This window comes from Homarus americanus, unplaced genomic scaffold (genome assembly GCF_018991925.1).
Source record: "Homarus americanus isolate GMGI-L3 unplaced genomic scaffold, GMGI_Hamer_2.0 scaffold9847, whole genome shotgun sequence".
In the NCBI taxonomy this organism is placed as follows: Eukaryota; Metazoa; Arthropoda; class Malacostraca; order Decapoda; family Nephropidae; genus Homarus; species Homarus americanus.
Genome location: NW_024721178.1, coordinates 749,408 through 768,131, shown reverse-complemented (window position 1 = coordinate 768,131; position 18,724 = coordinate 749,408). Strand labels below are relative to the sequence as shown.

Below are 18,724 nucleotides of genomic sequence, written 5' to 3'. Positions count from 1 at the left end.
TTCTTTCTCGCTAAGCCGTTAATGAATGTCCTAAATCTTTTAATCAATAAACATTATATTCAGTGTGTATAACTGTTGTTTTATGCAGTTATTTTAGTTTCTGTTGTTAACTTGATTCTTTACCACATTACCATCCTTACAATAAGTAACATCTCACTTACCACTTCCTTCAACACTGTTACCTCATTCACCACATCATTTCTTCTTGTTTTTCATGTTCTTTAACACTTATTTATACCTCTTACACACGAGGTCCTCCCTTAGCCACACACATCCGGATCATATTCCCCATTTCCGTCCATACCTTTTGTTTATTTCCGACGCAGTCCCTAACCCAACCATAGTCAGGTATATTTTGACCATTTACCCAACGATGAGGAAACCCATAAATTGTTCCCTTCTTGTTATTTTTTTATTACTTCCCGGCGTCATTGTTATTCAAAACTCCAGATATCTCTTCACAACTGCTAACCCTCCACAAAAGTCTTGCCTCCACTTTCATTGTATACAGTTCCCACATTTAGGCATGTTATTCCCAGTCTTGTTAATAGAGTTCTCATGGACAAACTCAAAAAATAAAATCTGTGTGCCTTACCAACAAATTCAACCTCAACCCTTCTAGATAACTGTATTTATTTTTCTTCTTTTCGTTACTTTCACGGCTGCCAACATTGATGAGAATTGATGATGCATTGTAACTTTTTGAAATAAGATGGTTGATTTTTTTTTTTTTTGCTGTTGCTCTGCTTTGTCACTAAAACCCAGTTCAAGCATCTAAATGACATGTCAAGTCTTCTTACCGCTACATTAGTCCATGTCACTCCTTCTGTACTGTTACTACCTTAGTCGTGATCATTTCAAAGCTTTAATTTAGTTCATTCGATTTTATCTGAACCAGTAACCCCACAAATAATAATTTTATCATTTATTCGTCGAACTTATCATCGACGAACACTCCCTTCCTGCACAATTTTTCCCCCTACACCTGTACTATAGTTAATTAAAATACAATCTTTATAAGTATTGTGTACAGTACAATTTAGTGATCTTGTCTACTACTTTTATATACCAAGAAATTCCGAATGTGTTGAGAACAATGTCAGCTACGTCATGTTCTTGATTCAGCTCTCTTTATTATCTTATACTTTACTACCCGAAACAAGCTCTAAGGATCACTTGTAACTGCTCTAGTATTCTACATAAATGCGGACTCGGGTTTATTATAGTATACCTTAACTTTGCCAGGGATCTTTTCATTTCGTGTACAGTATTCAGTACCTATTCTTTGGTCTACAGGTGATGCAGTTTAACAATTCCCCCACTAGTTGTAAATGCTCATAGATGTCCTACAACTATAAACAAATTGAATCATTTTCTCTCAGATTGTAGTTGATCATATTCTCTATAATTTTAAAGGCATACTCTTCTATCGTGTATTTTCTCTCTTTTAATGACTAACATCCTCTGGTTGTAAATGCTTATATTTTGTTGTCAATTTCATATGTAGTTTATCATCACACTTATTCTGTTGTTGTATAAGTTCATCTTTTGTCATGTTTTTTTGTGATCATGAGTAATGTTTTCAGTCAGTATACAATACCTCATTATTCATTTAGCTTTCCGAATGCTGATTATCATCATTTACAGTTAGGAAAGTTTCATATTTATCAGTATTTCAGCAGTGTCATCATTCTATTATTTATGTTCACTTACTCAACAGTCCCACAAAAGAATATAAAATAAAAATATACACCAGTGTTTTTACATGTACTGACAAAAAAAATCTCCATTTGCAATAAATAAATAAATACCAACTCATTTAAAAGTTTTCAATCAATTTTTTAACCTAAAGTATAAAAATAGGATATAATTAAAATACATTTTATTTTTATTCTTTTATTATTTCTGAAAAATCTGTTTTACATTTCTCCGCGCAGGAAGCACATAACATTTTGAAAAGGAAAGATCACGTTTCATTTATATATCTTATAATCTCAGGTACGACCATCATCATAAGATTCCACTTGCATATAACCAAGAACTTTACTTGCAACGCTATTTTTTTTATTTATAGCTATTAATAAACCTTTTTTTATAACAAATACTCTTTCTTAAAAAAATAAACAAGGGGGAAGGCTAAGATCATGGGAACTTTGTACTCGCTGAGCTTCGAATTCTGAAATCGCCCAATATCACTTAGGCAATATTAGCCCATCAGAAACTGAGCTTGAGGGTCCTATTGATTTTCATAAGCCATTCCAGAATTCTAGCCGAAATGTCTCGCAGCCATCAACAGGATATGTGTAGCAGACTTTCAGAGGTAAGTAAAGCCCGCACACTCACGATACCACGCTCGAGATTGATTGATATTTCTCTAACTTGCAAGAAAGTCACATCAGCCAATCTCTTTTGTGTTCACCGTGACCGGCTGAAGCTTATTGCACCTTTAAAAATCTTGCCGTAAGACTAAAAGACATGTAATTGACGAGCCTTACATAATAAAATGGTTCAGCTTGCAGAAAAAAATATACCAGGAATTTTGATCCATACTTAGAACTCTTATGTTTGTCATTTCCCTTAGAATCTGCACATACAATTGACAAGAAAATATACCTTTACAGACTCCTAGTATAAGGATCAAAATCGCTCGCAAAACAAAATAATAGACGAGCGTTACTCTATATACCTCTTTTATCACTGGGCGTTACAACAGAAGCATACAGTAGCGTCTGGAACGCGCCGGTCCCAAGCGTAAGTCACAGCCAAGAAACGAACGCCCTGCCCTGTCTCTGGCTTACAAAAAACCGGAGAACATAATATATATATATTTATTTATTCAATAATATATCCTGTTAAATTGGCATAACATCTTTCCTTTTCATAAAAAATATATGTGGTACAAATTCAGACAATTCCCACGAGACCAGAAAACAGTACAGCAATTCATGGTTCATTAAGGCTCTTGTGGGAATTACAGAATTTGACCTTAATGACTAGCTTCGAGATATGTCCGCGAGTATTCTAACACTAATGAGCATAGAATCTCGTCTTACTTTATCAGAACCTTAGGATGGAAATACAATTACACAAATCCGCCTTGGTGAAATATCCAACAAAATATTTTTCTCCAGTTCTCTTGGATGGGAAGTAATAGATTACATAATACTTATTCCATACACCTTGAATACATATACAAGACATCCTAAACATTAGAAAAAATCCTTTGAATTGAACGGATTTGGCGGACTGGTATCTGGAAACTAGCAGTGTCTGGCATCTCTTCCACACACTCGCGTACGATAATCACTTCATATTGTAGCATCCTAAACAATTTCTTATCATTTTTCTTAAGATACACAAAGAATAAAATGAAATTATCTTCCATAATCAATTTAGTATTATAAGAGATCGATTTTGTAAAGTTCTTAAGAATTAATTCGTCCTTAGCGAAGTCAATCCTTATCATAAATTCTCACACGAGTCTAGTCTGCCGACAAGTTCACGTGACCACCCAACACTGCCTTATATTTTTTTTTACTAAAGATATGGAGATCACAAATATTCACGATAGTTTTCACTAGCCTAAATGAACACTTGAAATATGACAAAAACTTGCATGTCAACCAATTACAGATGTTACAGGTGACTTGGGCCGTGTCCATCCTGTGGTCGATGTGAAGCAGCGACACAAACGTCAACAAACACCGCTGGCAGATCTGGTCTTCTCCGGTGGGCGTGACGCGACTTTCTAGTCAATAACACTCGTGTGAACCTAAATTAAATAAAGTCTGGGATCACAGATCAAAGCGTGTGTGTGAGTGGTGTTACAGAGGATTTGAGCCAAGACGTAGCTACGCTGCTGTGGTGCTCGTCACCTCACCCTCCACCACAGTGGCCTCTGACTTGCCCGCCGTCACCACCACCTCCCCCGCCTCCTTGACGCAAGTGGAGGAGGAGGTTGGAGGGTCAGCGTCCTCAGGACTATCACACGACACACCACTATCTGGTTGACACTGTCTCACACTGTCCCCCGACTGTACGCTGTCTTCAACACACGACTCCTGTGGTTCACTACACACACCTGTCGTTGCACATCCAGGTGTTGCTACTTGGTGTTCTTCTTGCTGCCTCGGGATCTCTTCATTTTCCATCTCGCTGTCGCTGCTGCAGTCACTACTGCTACTGCTGGAGTCGCTACTGGACGACGACGATGAAGACGACGAAGACCTGGTGAGAGATGTACGTCGCAGTTCGATGTTTTCCTCCCGCAGGCGGCGGTTTTCAGTCTCCAAGTTGCTGATCTCCGTCTGAAAAATGGTGATTTTCTGCGCTGTCTCAGAGTCTACACGCAATTCACCAGGACCAACAGCATCGTCGTCGTCATCACCGTTCTGCTGGAGGCGATATCGATGACGAGCCCTGACAGCGCACAGTTGTCGTTCCAGTAGGTCCACCTTTTCCTCTAGTGCCAGGTACTCCTGCACCAGCTGCGCCTTCGTCATGGTGTCGAGGCGCTCCGCGTGAACGTCCTCGTAGGCCGTCCAGAACTCTCGTGTGAGGAACTCTTCTTCGTCTTCTGGGGAGGAATAAAATTCGTTGGACTGATCTTCGGAGTCTAAACTGAGGGAGGAGTCGCGATGACGTCGAGGGCGAGCCACAATATCCGTATCCTGGAGCAGGTCATGCTCCGCCATCAGGAACTGGGTGGTGTTGAACGGCGCCACAGGTTTCGTCCGAATCCCATTCACGCCGCAGCGCTGACGAGGCCTCTTCCTCCGTCGGCGAGCCTTCTTACTCTTCTTGCTTGGGGGAGAATCACTCTCGCTCTCAGCGGTGCCCGACGGGCGGCGGGTGCCCCTGCGCGGCCCGCAGAGACCGGGCAGGGTAATGTCTGCACCCAAAGTCCCCGAATCCAACATGTTGACTCTTGGCGATGGTAACAAAACTTCAATGCTCGTCATGTCACGTATTGCACACAACACTGGACGTTATGGGTTACGGTAATAAGTGCGATATTTCCTTATTCCAAGTTCGTCGCTGCCAACCGCGGGGAGTAACGTAGCTGGTACGTCTGAACACGATCATAGCAGCCGAATGACTGTTTAGGAAGATGGTCTCGTTCCGACGACCACTACCGGACGCGCGCTGCAAAATCCGCTAAGGAAAGTAGTACGTATCGATATATATCCAGTAACCACCTTCTTACTATTCACACCATGAAAATAATATAATACATCAATACTTTGATAAATATACTACGTTCTCGATATATTTGTAAAGCTTTCATTTATTTTATTTAATAATAATCATATGTCGCGGAGTAATACCGTGACGTCACACTGCATCCACCCTCAGTGCTGTATCGAGTGAAGGAGAAGAGCGACGCCATTTTGGTGTGGTGTCAATATGAGTGAGTTTTTTGGCCGACAATCGGAAATTAGTGTTGAATAAAATGAATCCAGACCAACAACAACATGTGGAGTGCATCGGGAAATACCAACAGCGGCTGTCTTCGCAAGAGGGAAGTGTCATTCCCACAGAGAAGCAGCGTTCAGCTGTTGACGGCGGTCCAGCCTCCCTCACACCGATGCACTGCTCGTCAAGTTGTTTCATTTATCCCATCCCTTTCCTCACAACGCTGTTCCTATTATAATAAATGCCTAGAGGTGGATAGAATCACTCGGTGAACAAAATAATTTTAAGGTTCTGCTCCCAATGTCAGGTTACGATGTGCTTCCTTTGTCCGCGAAATTTAGTTCCTATAAAGATGGCGCTTGCGCATTTTATGTAGGCGCCCAAGTTGGCGACACAAATACTTGGCGATGAACAAGCACAATGTTTCGGCCTATATGTGCATTTCACATTTACAGGGAATGTGAAACAATTGTTTTGAGTAGCACTAAAATTAATAATGTGTTAATTAAAGTGAGTAGACGGGGCCCCTGCTTGCGATCTAAAGGATTTAGTTTGTTGTAGCATAGGCCTACTACGCCGTAGGTGCAGTACTATGATCAATTCCTAGACATATTAGTGTTAGTAACATGTTAGCTGTTACGGGGATACAGTATTGTAGCCAGTCTGTTTTATCGATGACAGACGGGATTTTCATACTGTGCGCCGCCATATTAGTCAAACTTTACTTTTAAGCAGCACAACTGATAAAGTGGACGAGTAATTTCTTCTCGTGTTGATATCCATAAATGATGCCTGTGCACAAAAGATATTTACAGTGCCATATGTCTATCATTATAACTTAGGACATTTGAGAACCGGATTGAACCAGATTCACAGATACCGCTGGAGCCGCACGCAGAGGGGGCAGTTGCCACATCGCCTTTGAGGGCAGCACGACGCCAAGCTTAATTTTGTGATGGGTTATACTGGATGGCTACAGTTGTATTTTTAACGTGGCGGAAAATTTATATTATTAACGGTATAAAGTTATTTGTTTCTTTTGTTCATATGGAACATAACTGTTTTAAGCGTTTTCAGATTGAGCTACTCCAGATAAATGCTTCGTTCGGTAATTGCGTGTCCTAAAGTTTGGTAAAAAAAATATATTGATTTTCTCTCTTTCGCCTGTTGAAACCGCAACAAAATATGTTACAAGTACTTGTCTGAATGGGGTTGTAACTCTGAAGTAGTCTTAACATGAATTCAGTGAAGTTCAAGTCTGTTGATAAGTCTCGACATATTTTTTTTTAATATACACTGATGAAGCAACAGTTGTGCTTGAATTGTTAGGATGTATAATAATGAAATTTATTGCCTGCCAGGGGTTGTGGCATTGAATAGAAATACTCAATCAACCTGTGTTGTGTATCTACTCCCTGCCCCTCAGTCCCTCACTCCCAGCTCCTCCCCCACCTTACTCTCCCCCTCCCCGGTGCCCCCATCCCCCAACTTCTATTCCTCCACCACCCATTACCTTCCATTCCCCACTTTTTACCCTCCACTCACCTCTACCATCCACACCCACTCCTCTCTTCATTTTGGCTTTCTCCTCCCTATCACTACCTACGTCCATCTCCGTTTTCCTTTTTCCCGTCATTTTTCTTCCCTCTTCCATACCTAACCCATCTTTGCTCCTCTGACACTACCTACGTTGCTACCCCGTCTCCTCACCCCCATCCAATACCTCCCAGGTCTAGTCCCCCTCCGCGACATCCCCTCCCATGCTCCCCAGTCTGCAGTCCTCGTCACTTGAGCATCCCCCTCCCCGGTCCCTCCCCGTCTCCTCCTCCCCCCACCAGGCTCTCCCCAGCAATCGTATCACTTCCCATCAAATTCGTTCAGTATGTCATCCACGATTCCATTTCCCAGTCACTCATTATCTCTATGTTTCTTCGCAATTCTTATTCTCTCTCTCTCTCTCTCTCTCTCTCTCTCTCTCTCTCTCTCTCTCTCTCTCTCTCTCTCTCTCTCTCTCTCTCAACAGTCCTCCAAGCCTTGTCAATAAATTTGTTAAACTAAAAATATATATATATCTCTCTCTCTCTCTCTCTCTCTCTCTCTCTCTCGGTCTATTTCCTCCACATTAGACAAACCCTGTCTTGACCCCTGTGACCCCACATCCACCAATACCCTTTATTTACCCGTTCTTGCCTAGCACTGCCCCCTTCACTCCCCTACCTCCCTCTTCCCAATAACGCCTCACTACCGTCCTCCACCTTCCCTACCTCCTCTCTCCCTTCACCATCCCTACCTCCTCCTCCCTCCACCATTCCTACCCCCACCCACTAATCTTCCCTCCTCCACCACCCCTCCCCGTCCACTAACCCTCCCATCCCTACCCCCATTCACTAATCCTCACTTACCACCTTCTACCACCTCAACCATCCTTCACCTCCTCCATCACCCCTCACCTCTCTGCCACACTCACCTTCCTCCCTTACCCTTTACTTCCTACCTCCACCCCTCACTTCCTTCAACCACCAACCCTCCTCACCCCTTTACTCCTCTCCTCACTTTACCACCCCTTCTACCCCTCCCTCCCTCCTCCCCCCCCCCCCTCCTGCCAACCTTTCATTATACTCACAATGACATTCCAACTCCCCTCACTACCACCTGCTTCCCAATTCCTTCTCTCCTTCCTTTTTACTTTGTATCAAGTTTATTTCCTCCTTTACTCCTATTCCTCTTACAGATATATTTGTCTTGCTATTTCACTTCTCGTCGTTTCCTTTGCTCCAGCTCTTATTCCCGTTTCTCTCCCATCTTTGTCTTTGTCGTTCTATTTCATTGTTTCATTGTTTCATTCACTCCAACTCCAATTCCCCTCCCATCTTTCTCTTTCACTTTTTCCACTTTTTATCACATTTAATACTCATCTTTTATTCCCTTTCCTCTTCCATCCAGTTTCTCTCCCTAATACTATACCACTTTTTATTACTTTACCCACAATTATTTTCCCCTCCCTGCCTTTGTTCCATTCCTGTTCCTCCTTTCCACTGATTCTCCTTATTATTTCGCTCTTGCTCGTCCTTGCATTTTGTTTGTTGTTTTGCTGGACCCTTCCATCTTAGTCCTTCCTAGCGTCTTATTTTCACCTTTCACTTTTTCGTCTTTTGGTGATTATTATTATTTATTTTTTCCCATTCGACCTTTTTTTTTTTAATCACCCAATTGTCTATTCATCCTCACTACATAATTCTGTCGATATAATACCTCTCTCTCTCTCTCTCTCTCTCTCTCTCATCGTAATCATCCACCTATCTCCCATACTACAGGGATTTCCCCACCCACTTCCCCTCATCAAGACTTCATGTTTCTGATTACCCTATTTCCTCCTTTTCTCTCCTTGTTTCTCATTTTGACGCCTGTGACACGTTTCTCATCTACACCTTCCCACACTTAACATTATCTTCGTATTTCTCATTTGCGAATATTCCCACAATTTTCATCCCTTTATCTTCCCGCGTGTCTCATTTACTCATCCACACACCTCCATATTTTTTACCCAAATATTTAATTCCTTGAAACATCATTATTCTATCCCCTTCTTCATAAGAGACCAAAGACGCTTTTCGTGACTTTCATCTTCGGATTTTCTTTTGTCGGTTATTAAATTTAGTAAATTGGAGGTAGAAATTGACTTTCATCCGAACTTAAACTTCTTGCCATATGTTTACTTAGCGTTTAATTTTTTTATTTATTTTATTGTGAATATATTTACACTGATGTTCGGTATGAAATTGTTTATTGTTTATATGCAAACTGTATCCTGCTCAATAAGAAAACGTAAATAATTGCAGTATATAAGGATACAATCCCCAAGTGGAAACTATGCTCCAGTATTCCACTCAGGAGCCTTGTTATTGTTAGTAGCGCCTGTCTGCGTGCGGTAACCGTGTAGACTTCTTGGAGTAAAACGTAGATATCTCCTTGTTGAACCCGAGGTCTAGTGTGTTACTTGGCTGGCTGGGGAACGTTGCGTTAATGTAAATAAAGGTAAAGAACATATACTTGTGCGATACATTACCAAAATAATCTTCAAGGATTATTTAACTTACAGTATATTCAAGGGTAAATTAGACTAATATTTGAGGCTTTGTTGTACAAATGGAATACCATAACAGAAACATCAGTTACTACAGTGAAAATAATCAAAGATAGTGAAGGGTGGAGAGTGTTAACACTTGATTTCGTCCACCTTGCATTATAACGGAGATGACGTGATTTTTTTCTCTCGACTGGTCTGCCTTGTGTCCTGAGTACAAGTATTGTCTCCAACAGCGGGAGGAGACATTGCTTTTCTTATGTTTCTTCTTATTGTTCTCAACTTTCTTCTTGTAAACAATTAACAATTGTTCGTAACTTCTTCAATTCAAGGACAATTAATTAGAAACTTGCCTGGCTTGTTCCTGGGTCCAGTACACCCAGACTCATATTTTATCTTTATTTATGGGGTCAAAGGTTAAAAACTTGTTGCGCTGATATTCGTTTACATTTAGAGTAAATAAGGATGACGGTATTAATATACGGTACTTAGTTTATCCTCCGTAGAACAACAAAAGGGGATTTTGTTTCTAGTTTGACAGGGCACAAGGAACATTTGAAACTATCAGAAACACGTTGCATTAGCTTACGATTGTCTTTTACTTTTATTGGTGCAATTTTATAGGTAACAAGCACTATCATTTCATAACCCAGTATTGTGTGAGTCGATTTTCTTTAGTAAGCTGCCATGGAGTCCACAATGCAATACAGTATCTGTCTATTTATTTCGTACAGTATTGGGAAAATATGTCAGGAATTGTCAGTTACTTTCCTATTTTGCGAGTTGATTGGTTTATGTCATTCACGCTCCCTCCCGGTCGGCGCTCTAGAATCTAGAGGCACCAAAATAGATAAATGATGTAAGATTTGGCTCCCTGAACACCGGAGGAGATATATGGGTGGTGCTGAATAACTGGCAGCGTATTTGTTTGTGTGGCAACAATGGTGCCCGTAGTGGAAAACTTAAAGTTATCTTACTCACAGACGATATGACACAGGTTAAGTTAAATTTATGTTCCTCTGCCAACCATTGTTTCTTGAATGAAGACTGTCAGACAGATAATATAGATCAAGGTACATTAGATTTTCTCAAAATATGAATCAATGAAAAACTTCGCTCTGGCAACTCATTTCTCCAAGTGGAATCCTTAAAACAAATCGTGATCTTTGTTGTACCCTTTTAGTGTTCGAACCATTATAGTGATGGTTAGTTGGCGGGGTTTTTAACATTCCTTCAGGCATATCCAAACACATTCAGGTGAAATTGTGTTCTCCAGCCTTTTGGGAATTGCCGACGCCCGCTCACGTACTGTACATAAGACGGGTAACATCACATGGATGCGTGGATTAGAGGTAGAGACGCGTAGTGTTCCACTGAATGACTGAGGTAAACACCCACCTCAGACGCCCACACCCTGATCCCGTTTTGCTGGGCCTCAGCCTAAGACAGGTTTTCGTTGTCTTGTCTCCCAGGCAAGAACTTAGTCTCATCGGGAAAAAAAATACCCATCCCAGCCGAGAATGCAGCCAGTTCAAGCAAGAATTTAGTAAAATAGGCAAGAATTTGACAAGTCCGGCTAAGAATCTACTAAGCTTAGGTATTAACTTAACCAGTACGTTCAAGAATTTAGTCAAACCAATTACCCTTTAGCTTGTCTAGCAAGGATTTAGTAAATCCAAGTGCAGAATTAGTTAGTCAAGGCAAACTAAGCCAGTTCTGGTTTTAGCTGCATTGTGACGATTAATGAATCTTGTTATGATTTTCATGTTAAACCCCACAAAATACTGATGAGTCACTGTAATACTTCTGATGTTGACTGTTTACTGGAAAAAAACAGTTAAGTCAGACTCGCGCACTTTTCTTGAAGCTTTAACTTTAGAAGGTAAGCGAAAGTGTGATTTAACGACAAACTGGCCCACAGACACTGACTCGGCTATTGCCTCATGGTCAGACATACCTGAGCTAATATAGATATTGTTTAATTCTTTTACTCCCAGACAGTATAAAGAAAAACGACAAATTAATCAAGGTACGATGACAAATGTATAACGGGTAAACCAACCACACATTTTGTCTGAACTCTTGCCTCGTCAGACATACATGAACTAATTTAGAAGTCATTTAACTCGTTTATCTAAATATGATGTAAAGAAAGCCAAGGAAATGGACCGATCTTACAGGTACATTATGATGAAACATTATAAAGTGACAGTGTGATGAACAATTATCAAAAATTATATCTGAGAGTATTATTAAACCCAGATTGGTGATTTTTTTTTTCATAATCAATACAGGTTAATAACTGGATTTTTTCCCTAGGGCTTGTTCTAACGTTCAGCTAGTCCTGTCTTAATTGATGTTCTCTGTAAAACAGTTTATGTGAGTCTAAGTTGGAACCCACAAAGACGCTTTATGTTAGTTTGATCTGAATGATAAGAAAACACATCGAGTTAAAAGTGAAATTCAGATAAATTTAATTGTCATACTGGATGTTACTTTTGTTCTCCATCGTAAGTCAAACAGTTAGATGCTCCCTACACCCGTTACTTAGGGAATGTAATGTTCCGAGCCTTGGGTGAACCTGGGACATAGTCTTTCATAATGGTCAGAACACCAAAATTCTGCCTTTTTACTGTTTTACATATTCATCAAATTAAACATTCTGATTCGCCGATTTCGTTACATTTTGTCATTTTTATATACCTGTATTATGCTAAGATATAGAGTTAGAACACTAACGGTATTTCCTGTAAATCGACCGTAGTATTATGAATTTAACATCGTTGGCGTGAAATCAATTGTCATTTAATAAACGTCAGTAGCCAATACCAATATTACATTAGTAAGTATCAGTTTCGCTACATATTTATATCATTCCTGTATGATCTTTATAGGATATATACCTACTTAAAGCCAAAATAAATAATGTGTCTCAGGAGAACATTAAAGTTTGACTGGAATTAAACTCGGACAGACCTAGCCAGTCTTTCCCTAGTTAATGCTAACACATCCTCATGCATCACCGTAAATAGTTATTATACCTACGACAATCGGAAGTTTTACCATTAAAAATAATTAGAAAACTTATAAGTTAATCTCATTAAAAAAAATTCTGGGTAGTTCCTGTTGGTGACCTGACAGAGCCTAGTTTTATCCGGGACATAGTCAACAAGCCGTAGCGTGTTGGCCCATGCCAGGACCCGAACATTACTGACTGAAGGTTCGAGTAAGTTTGAGTGGGAAAGTTAATTGAGTGACGTGTTACATTTGTCCCATTTTCCGGTTTGTTAATGTAGCCAAACGTCACTGATTTTCTTGCAATTGCTTAGTATCCCGTGAGCTACTGTGAGTTGTAATTTTCACCGGGAATTTATGGGAACCAACGTAGTATAGACAAGTCCCATATATCTGTTTGAACTACTGGCCTGTATATAGAAGCACTTCATTGTAACACTGACATCAAGTAGCAATGGTTTAACTTTAAACTGTTGAGTAAATAATTTAATTCATGGAAGATAAGTCATAGGTAGTTTGTTGTTATCTAGATAGTAAAAAATAGAATGGACATACATAGGCAAAAGTACACACACACACACGTAATCAATTGATACCAGTCCTCTAGTAACCGGATTATGAATAAGTAAACCCTGCTCACGCGTATACATACATAAATAGTTTCATACATATAATGAATACACATAACTGCATGTGTAAAAATAAATACACACACGATAGCGCAAGCGTTGGGCATTGTTAGTTGTCTTTTGTTATCGAGATTCTGAATAAGGACACACACAAAACATGCAGCGTTTTGCTTTACAGTGTTACCAAAGGTCTACAAGGAAGACTTCACAAAATACCTGAGAATAAATTGGGAACTATGCTGTGATACGATACTTATATGTTGGAAAGTTTAAGTTAGAATGAATCTTTGAACCAATAAACCGTCGATATATGAAGCATTAACCCAATGAACCGTCGATATATGAAGCATTAACCCAATGAACCGTCGATATATGAAGCATTAACCCAATGAACCGTCGATATATGAAGCATTAACCCAATGAACCGTCTGTATATGAAGCATTAAGAACCGTCGATATATGAAATCGCCGTCTGTATATGAAGCATTAAGCAAATAAATCGCCGTTCATATTCCTAAGGCAGCTCAAGTATTGATCTAATGCTCATCAGAATTACGTCTTCAGGATTATTTTCATTATAATTAAATATCACAAAGATTATGCTCATCATAATAAAGTAATATATTTCTCACATTACATTATATTCATTTAAATTACGTGATATATTTCCCACGTATAGCTTACATGAATATCCAGAGAATTGGAATATTAATAATGATGAGAGCTGATGCAGATTTTGTTCTTAATTCTACCACGAGGTTCTGTGTTCATGAGAGCCCAGCTTGTGAAGGCTACCTTATATTTGACGGACGCTATTATGTGTAAGCCATCCTGGGAGAGCCACAATCCATCTTGGGAAAGCCTAGCATGTGTATAGTCTCTTGGGAGATAATAGTATGTGCATTTTACAGTTGGAAGAGCCGCCTAGCGCATGAAGGCTGGCTTATACGTAAGAAAGCCTAGCATGTGCAACTCGTAGCTGAGAGAGCCTAGCCTTAGCGCCAGTTTCTTACACTACATGGGAAGCTTGTGATATGCATCCCTTTAAAAATGTACACTTATATGTCAGAGTACATCTTATCACAAGGTCTTTCCTACGTAACTGCGCAACATTATACATTGTTATCAAGTTGTCTATTTGTCTATCTTTGATTATATTTCGTAATCTTTTATTCGGAACTTCTTAACCAAAAGGGATAAGAATTTTGCATTCATTATTCAATTGGAACACGGGTGTTTGAACAGAAAATTGAGGTTAAAACAAATTACAGTTTAGGAGGTACCGGTGTGTCCTTCAAACTTAAATGATCGCTCTCAAATTTCAGTAATGATTGTAACTATCCAGTGTATTGTTTAATCTTATGGAATTTCATTTAATATTTCAACGAAGAAATTTGACTCAACTGACTTTTATTCGACCTCCAATCAACACATAATTCAACAAATGAAGGTGCAGACTCAGCATTTTTTCTTCCACATGTGTAATATTACGATGTTACTCAACCACACTGGCAGTATGATCAGCCAAAATGTGCATCTTTCTTAATGTTTAAAAGTTATTTACCATAGAAACTGATCAAGCGTTTTGTGCTTAAAGTCCTTGGCTGTTGCAGCATGTCCATGCATATTTAACAACATAAATTGTTAAGCAAAGGTGGTGTCACACTTGACCAATGTCAGCAGTTTACTCCGACTGGAGTGTGGAAATCACGGTTCATGGGTGATAACGCACGAGCTTTGTAAACAGACGACCTTATTGATGGAGCAGCAAGTGACGTGTGGTAACTTTAAAGGTTAAGTTGAAGTCAACTTGTTGGTCTTATAAATTCTGTTTGTGGCAACCAGTACATCAACCTGGAGTCACTTGGTCCATTTTATATATTGTTTCTATTTCAGTTTCTCTGGTCGATTTTACAATGCTCTCTCTCTCTCTCTCTCTCTCTCTCTCTGTCTCTCTCTCTCTCTCTCTTCGTACCTCAGGTTGGAGTCAGCTGGCACTTTTTATAATTTCTTTAGTTGTTTCTGTAGCATTTTGTACCGCGATTGTTTCTGCTTTTATATGCGATGGTTGACAGTTGTATAATATATATATATATATATATATATATAAATAATAACCCTCACGTTTAGCTGTAGATAATTACTCGAAATTATAACTCCATTACGTTCCATGTCCTTAAGATCAGAACTGTAAGAGTGACAATCCACACATGAAGCTAAATTAATTATTTGACGTTGCAATATCTGAGTATTTTCATGTTCAGCTTTAGTTCGCATGTAGGCTAATCCAGGATACCAGATTTACATAGATCACATTGGATTTTTTTCTCGGGATTCGAAGCACGTGTTCATGGACGCATAAAATGAGTCTCCGAGCAGCCACTTAACATTACCAGATGTTCTTAATGAATTCGCTTTGACGAATTTAAGTTGGTAAATGTTTACATGTTGGGGAAGGACAAGATTTTTTTGAGTAAAGTGATGATCGTGACGTGGACCCACACGTATAGGTAAGGAGAGTTGCCAGGCACTCCAGGTATTAAAGGGTACCTGGCCTTACCTGCCCCGCCTCGCTGCCACCACCCTGACTGCCAACACCTGGTATTCTGACAACATGATTTTCTACACTTGTTCCTTCGCCTGCAATACCATAAATATTATCATGGTTGCCAACACCTGCCACCACACAACTATTACCATAACTGCCAACACCTGTGACCACCATAACCATACCATGGCTGCTAATATCTACCACCACCACAACTGTTATCATGGCTGCCAACACCTGCCACCACACAACTATTACCATGACTGCCAACACCTGTGACCACCATAACCATACCATGGCTGCTAATATCTACCACCACCACAACTGTTATCATGGCTGCCAACACCTGCCACCACACAACTATTGCCATGGCTGCCAATACCAGCCCCATGCCACAACTAGAATTACCGTGGCTGCCAATAAATTCCCTATGTCACCATTACCACTACGACCAGGCTGCCAACATCTGCCTCCTGCTACCACCACTTATCGGTGACTACCAAACCCATGGTACTGACACCATAGTTTTCCATATTACCCACCCTGCCACTACCACTATTAATGCCATGTCTACCACCATCTATTTCACTATCTTTGCTGCTGTCAACATGTCCATCATTATACTGCCACCATATTCACTGGTATCTTCACCAACACCATCAATCACCTTCCATAACCATTAATAATAAAGCCATCACCGTCACTATCTCACTGTCATTATCACAACTTAATCACTATTATCCTTTCTCTACTATTATCTTCTACAGCTTTCAATTCGTATCATCATTATTTTCCTTCTTATTGTCATTATCCTCCACTGTCACCATTATCGTCTTTTAGCTTACACTTCTCCTACCATTATCAAGAATTATAACCATAATTTCTTTCTAAAAAAAAATCACTTGTCTCCGTCATCATCTTCGTTCATGTTATCAGTGGGTTATAATCAACACCACCAGCAAGAACATCCTACACGGCTACCATCTGTTCTGTTATGTCTATTCCTGTTATTACCACCACCACCACAAACAACATTGACTTTACTCTAGTATGACAACAATAACAACACTGTGTCATCCCCTTCTCCCTCATACTTTTTAATGGGTTTTTTCTTCCTCCTCCTCCTCCTCCTCATGTCCCTTTTCCCCTCCTCGTCTTCTTCTTCCTCATCATCAGCCTTCCTTCCTTCCTCCTTCCTTCTTTTCTTTATCCTTTCTCGTTACCAGCCTTCCTTTCTCCTTCCTTCTGCATTCTCACCCCCTTTATCCTACCTCGTCTTTGTCCTTCCCTCCTTGTATCCCCCCGGTCTTCCTCCTCCCCTCCTCATCATCATCCTTCATCCCTCCCCCTTCTTTGTTCACCCTCACCTTTCTTCCCTCCTCGTCTTCCTCTCCCTACCTCATCTTCCTTCCCCTCCTCTCTCCTCTACTTCACCATCTTCCTCTCTCCACATCACTTTCGTCCTCATTATCTTCATTAAGCTTCAATTCTCTCCACTCAATAAAACTCTGGACAAAAGCCACCCCAGAAATACATGTCGACCAATTGTCTCTGTGCTATAAATCCAAATCCCCATTACCAGAAAAATGACATGAGATTCAACCTCAGTAACGTAACCCGACCAAGTTATCTCAAGTTATCTTCACCACACACACACACACACACACACACACAGATTCAACCCAGAAAATCGAGATGTTTTGTTTGTGTACGTTCGTCAACTAAACCAATGAGACGAAGGGATTATGAACCTTAGAATAGAGGTAAATAAAGTTTGTTATGGTAGCAGGAGGAGGAGACCATCCAGAGAGACAGGTTGATGGACGGCTGACAAGACTACATGTAAATAGAGAAGTTGCTGTGTTTTACTTTCCAGATATTCAGGTTTTAAGGTTTAATACAACAAGTTTAGGACTGTGGAGAGTTATGATGACTGGTAATTATATTTGGGGAAATGTTATTGAAATATTTTAGGGATTTTCTGTACTGGTTTTTGTTTTGTTTTTGTTTGAGGGTTCCAATAGTTTTATTTTCCTGAAGGGTTTAAGGGTTTATTGTAGGTAATCTGTCTGTGTGAATATTATAGCACTGGCGGTAAACCCACTAAAAAATTATTCGGCAACCATGTCGTATTGTATCACGCCGTAAAGGTGCCGAATAATTTTTTAGTGGGTGTACATGTGGAGAGGTTCAATATGGGTTATCATAGGTGATTAACTGTCTATACAAATGATTTATCAAAGTGAAGTAAAATATTTGCCGTAAAGGTGTTCAATACTGGTGAGTTATTTAACAGTGAAGTATAGCTTAATACATCTAGGCACATAACTCTTATTAATGGCATGAGATTTACTATTGTTGATCCGCCTAAGAGAGTGAAGTATTGGCTACAGAGGGCAGAAGCTGTGGTGATTCATATACGTTCCATCGAGGTGAATCCAGCCATAGAAAATTCATTGCTTGTAATGGGAGAATTTTCGTTCGTCAGGGCTGTATACTGGTACCCCCACTGTTTGTCTGGTTTCTTCACAAGATTTGTTTTTCACTTTTTCAAGCTCTTTCCTGCTATTAATCTTTTTGTGCCTTTTCCTGCTATTATTTAGAACTAGTGGAATTAAAAACAAAGACAGACTCTCCAATATTCGCTGTCTTTCTCTCGGTGTTCGGATATAGTATTCCTCTTTCACAACATAGACCTAAATATCCCTCGGGTGTAACTCTGTCGTCTCACTCAACCATCATTTACATTCACAGTTTTATGCAATATACTATGGGTAATATTTTTGTGCCACGGGTTCAGGACAAAAGTGGGGTTAACAAATGTTTCCATGAGCCAAAACAATTCAAATTTGTTATTCATGTATTTAGTACACTGGAGTATATGAATGTAGCACAGTTTTAATATTATAATTGTTAGGTATATTCAACTGATCAGGAATGGTATGGTTGGGTTGGTTTCACACAGGATAGCTATTGATGACAAATTTGTCTCTTTTCATAACATTTGCCGACGATGCTAACAATGTTGGCTTG

At 39.8% G+C, this 18,724-nt stretch overlaps 1 protein-coding gene across 1 annotated transcript; it reads right to left on the bottom strand.

Moving 5' to 3' along the window:
• Positions 1-1,880: 1,880 nt before the first annotated feature.
• On the bottom strand, positions 1,881-5,115 carry LOC121861630. The gene has a single exon (XM_042359520.1). It carries the CDS (start codon positions 4,959-4,961, stop codon positions 3,852-3,854), a length of 1,110 nt encoding a protein of 369 aa, XP_042215454.1. The 5' UTR covers positions 4,962-5,115; the 3' UTR covers positions 1,881-3,851.
• Between the last annotated feature and the right edge of the window lie 13,609 nt (positions 5,116-18,724).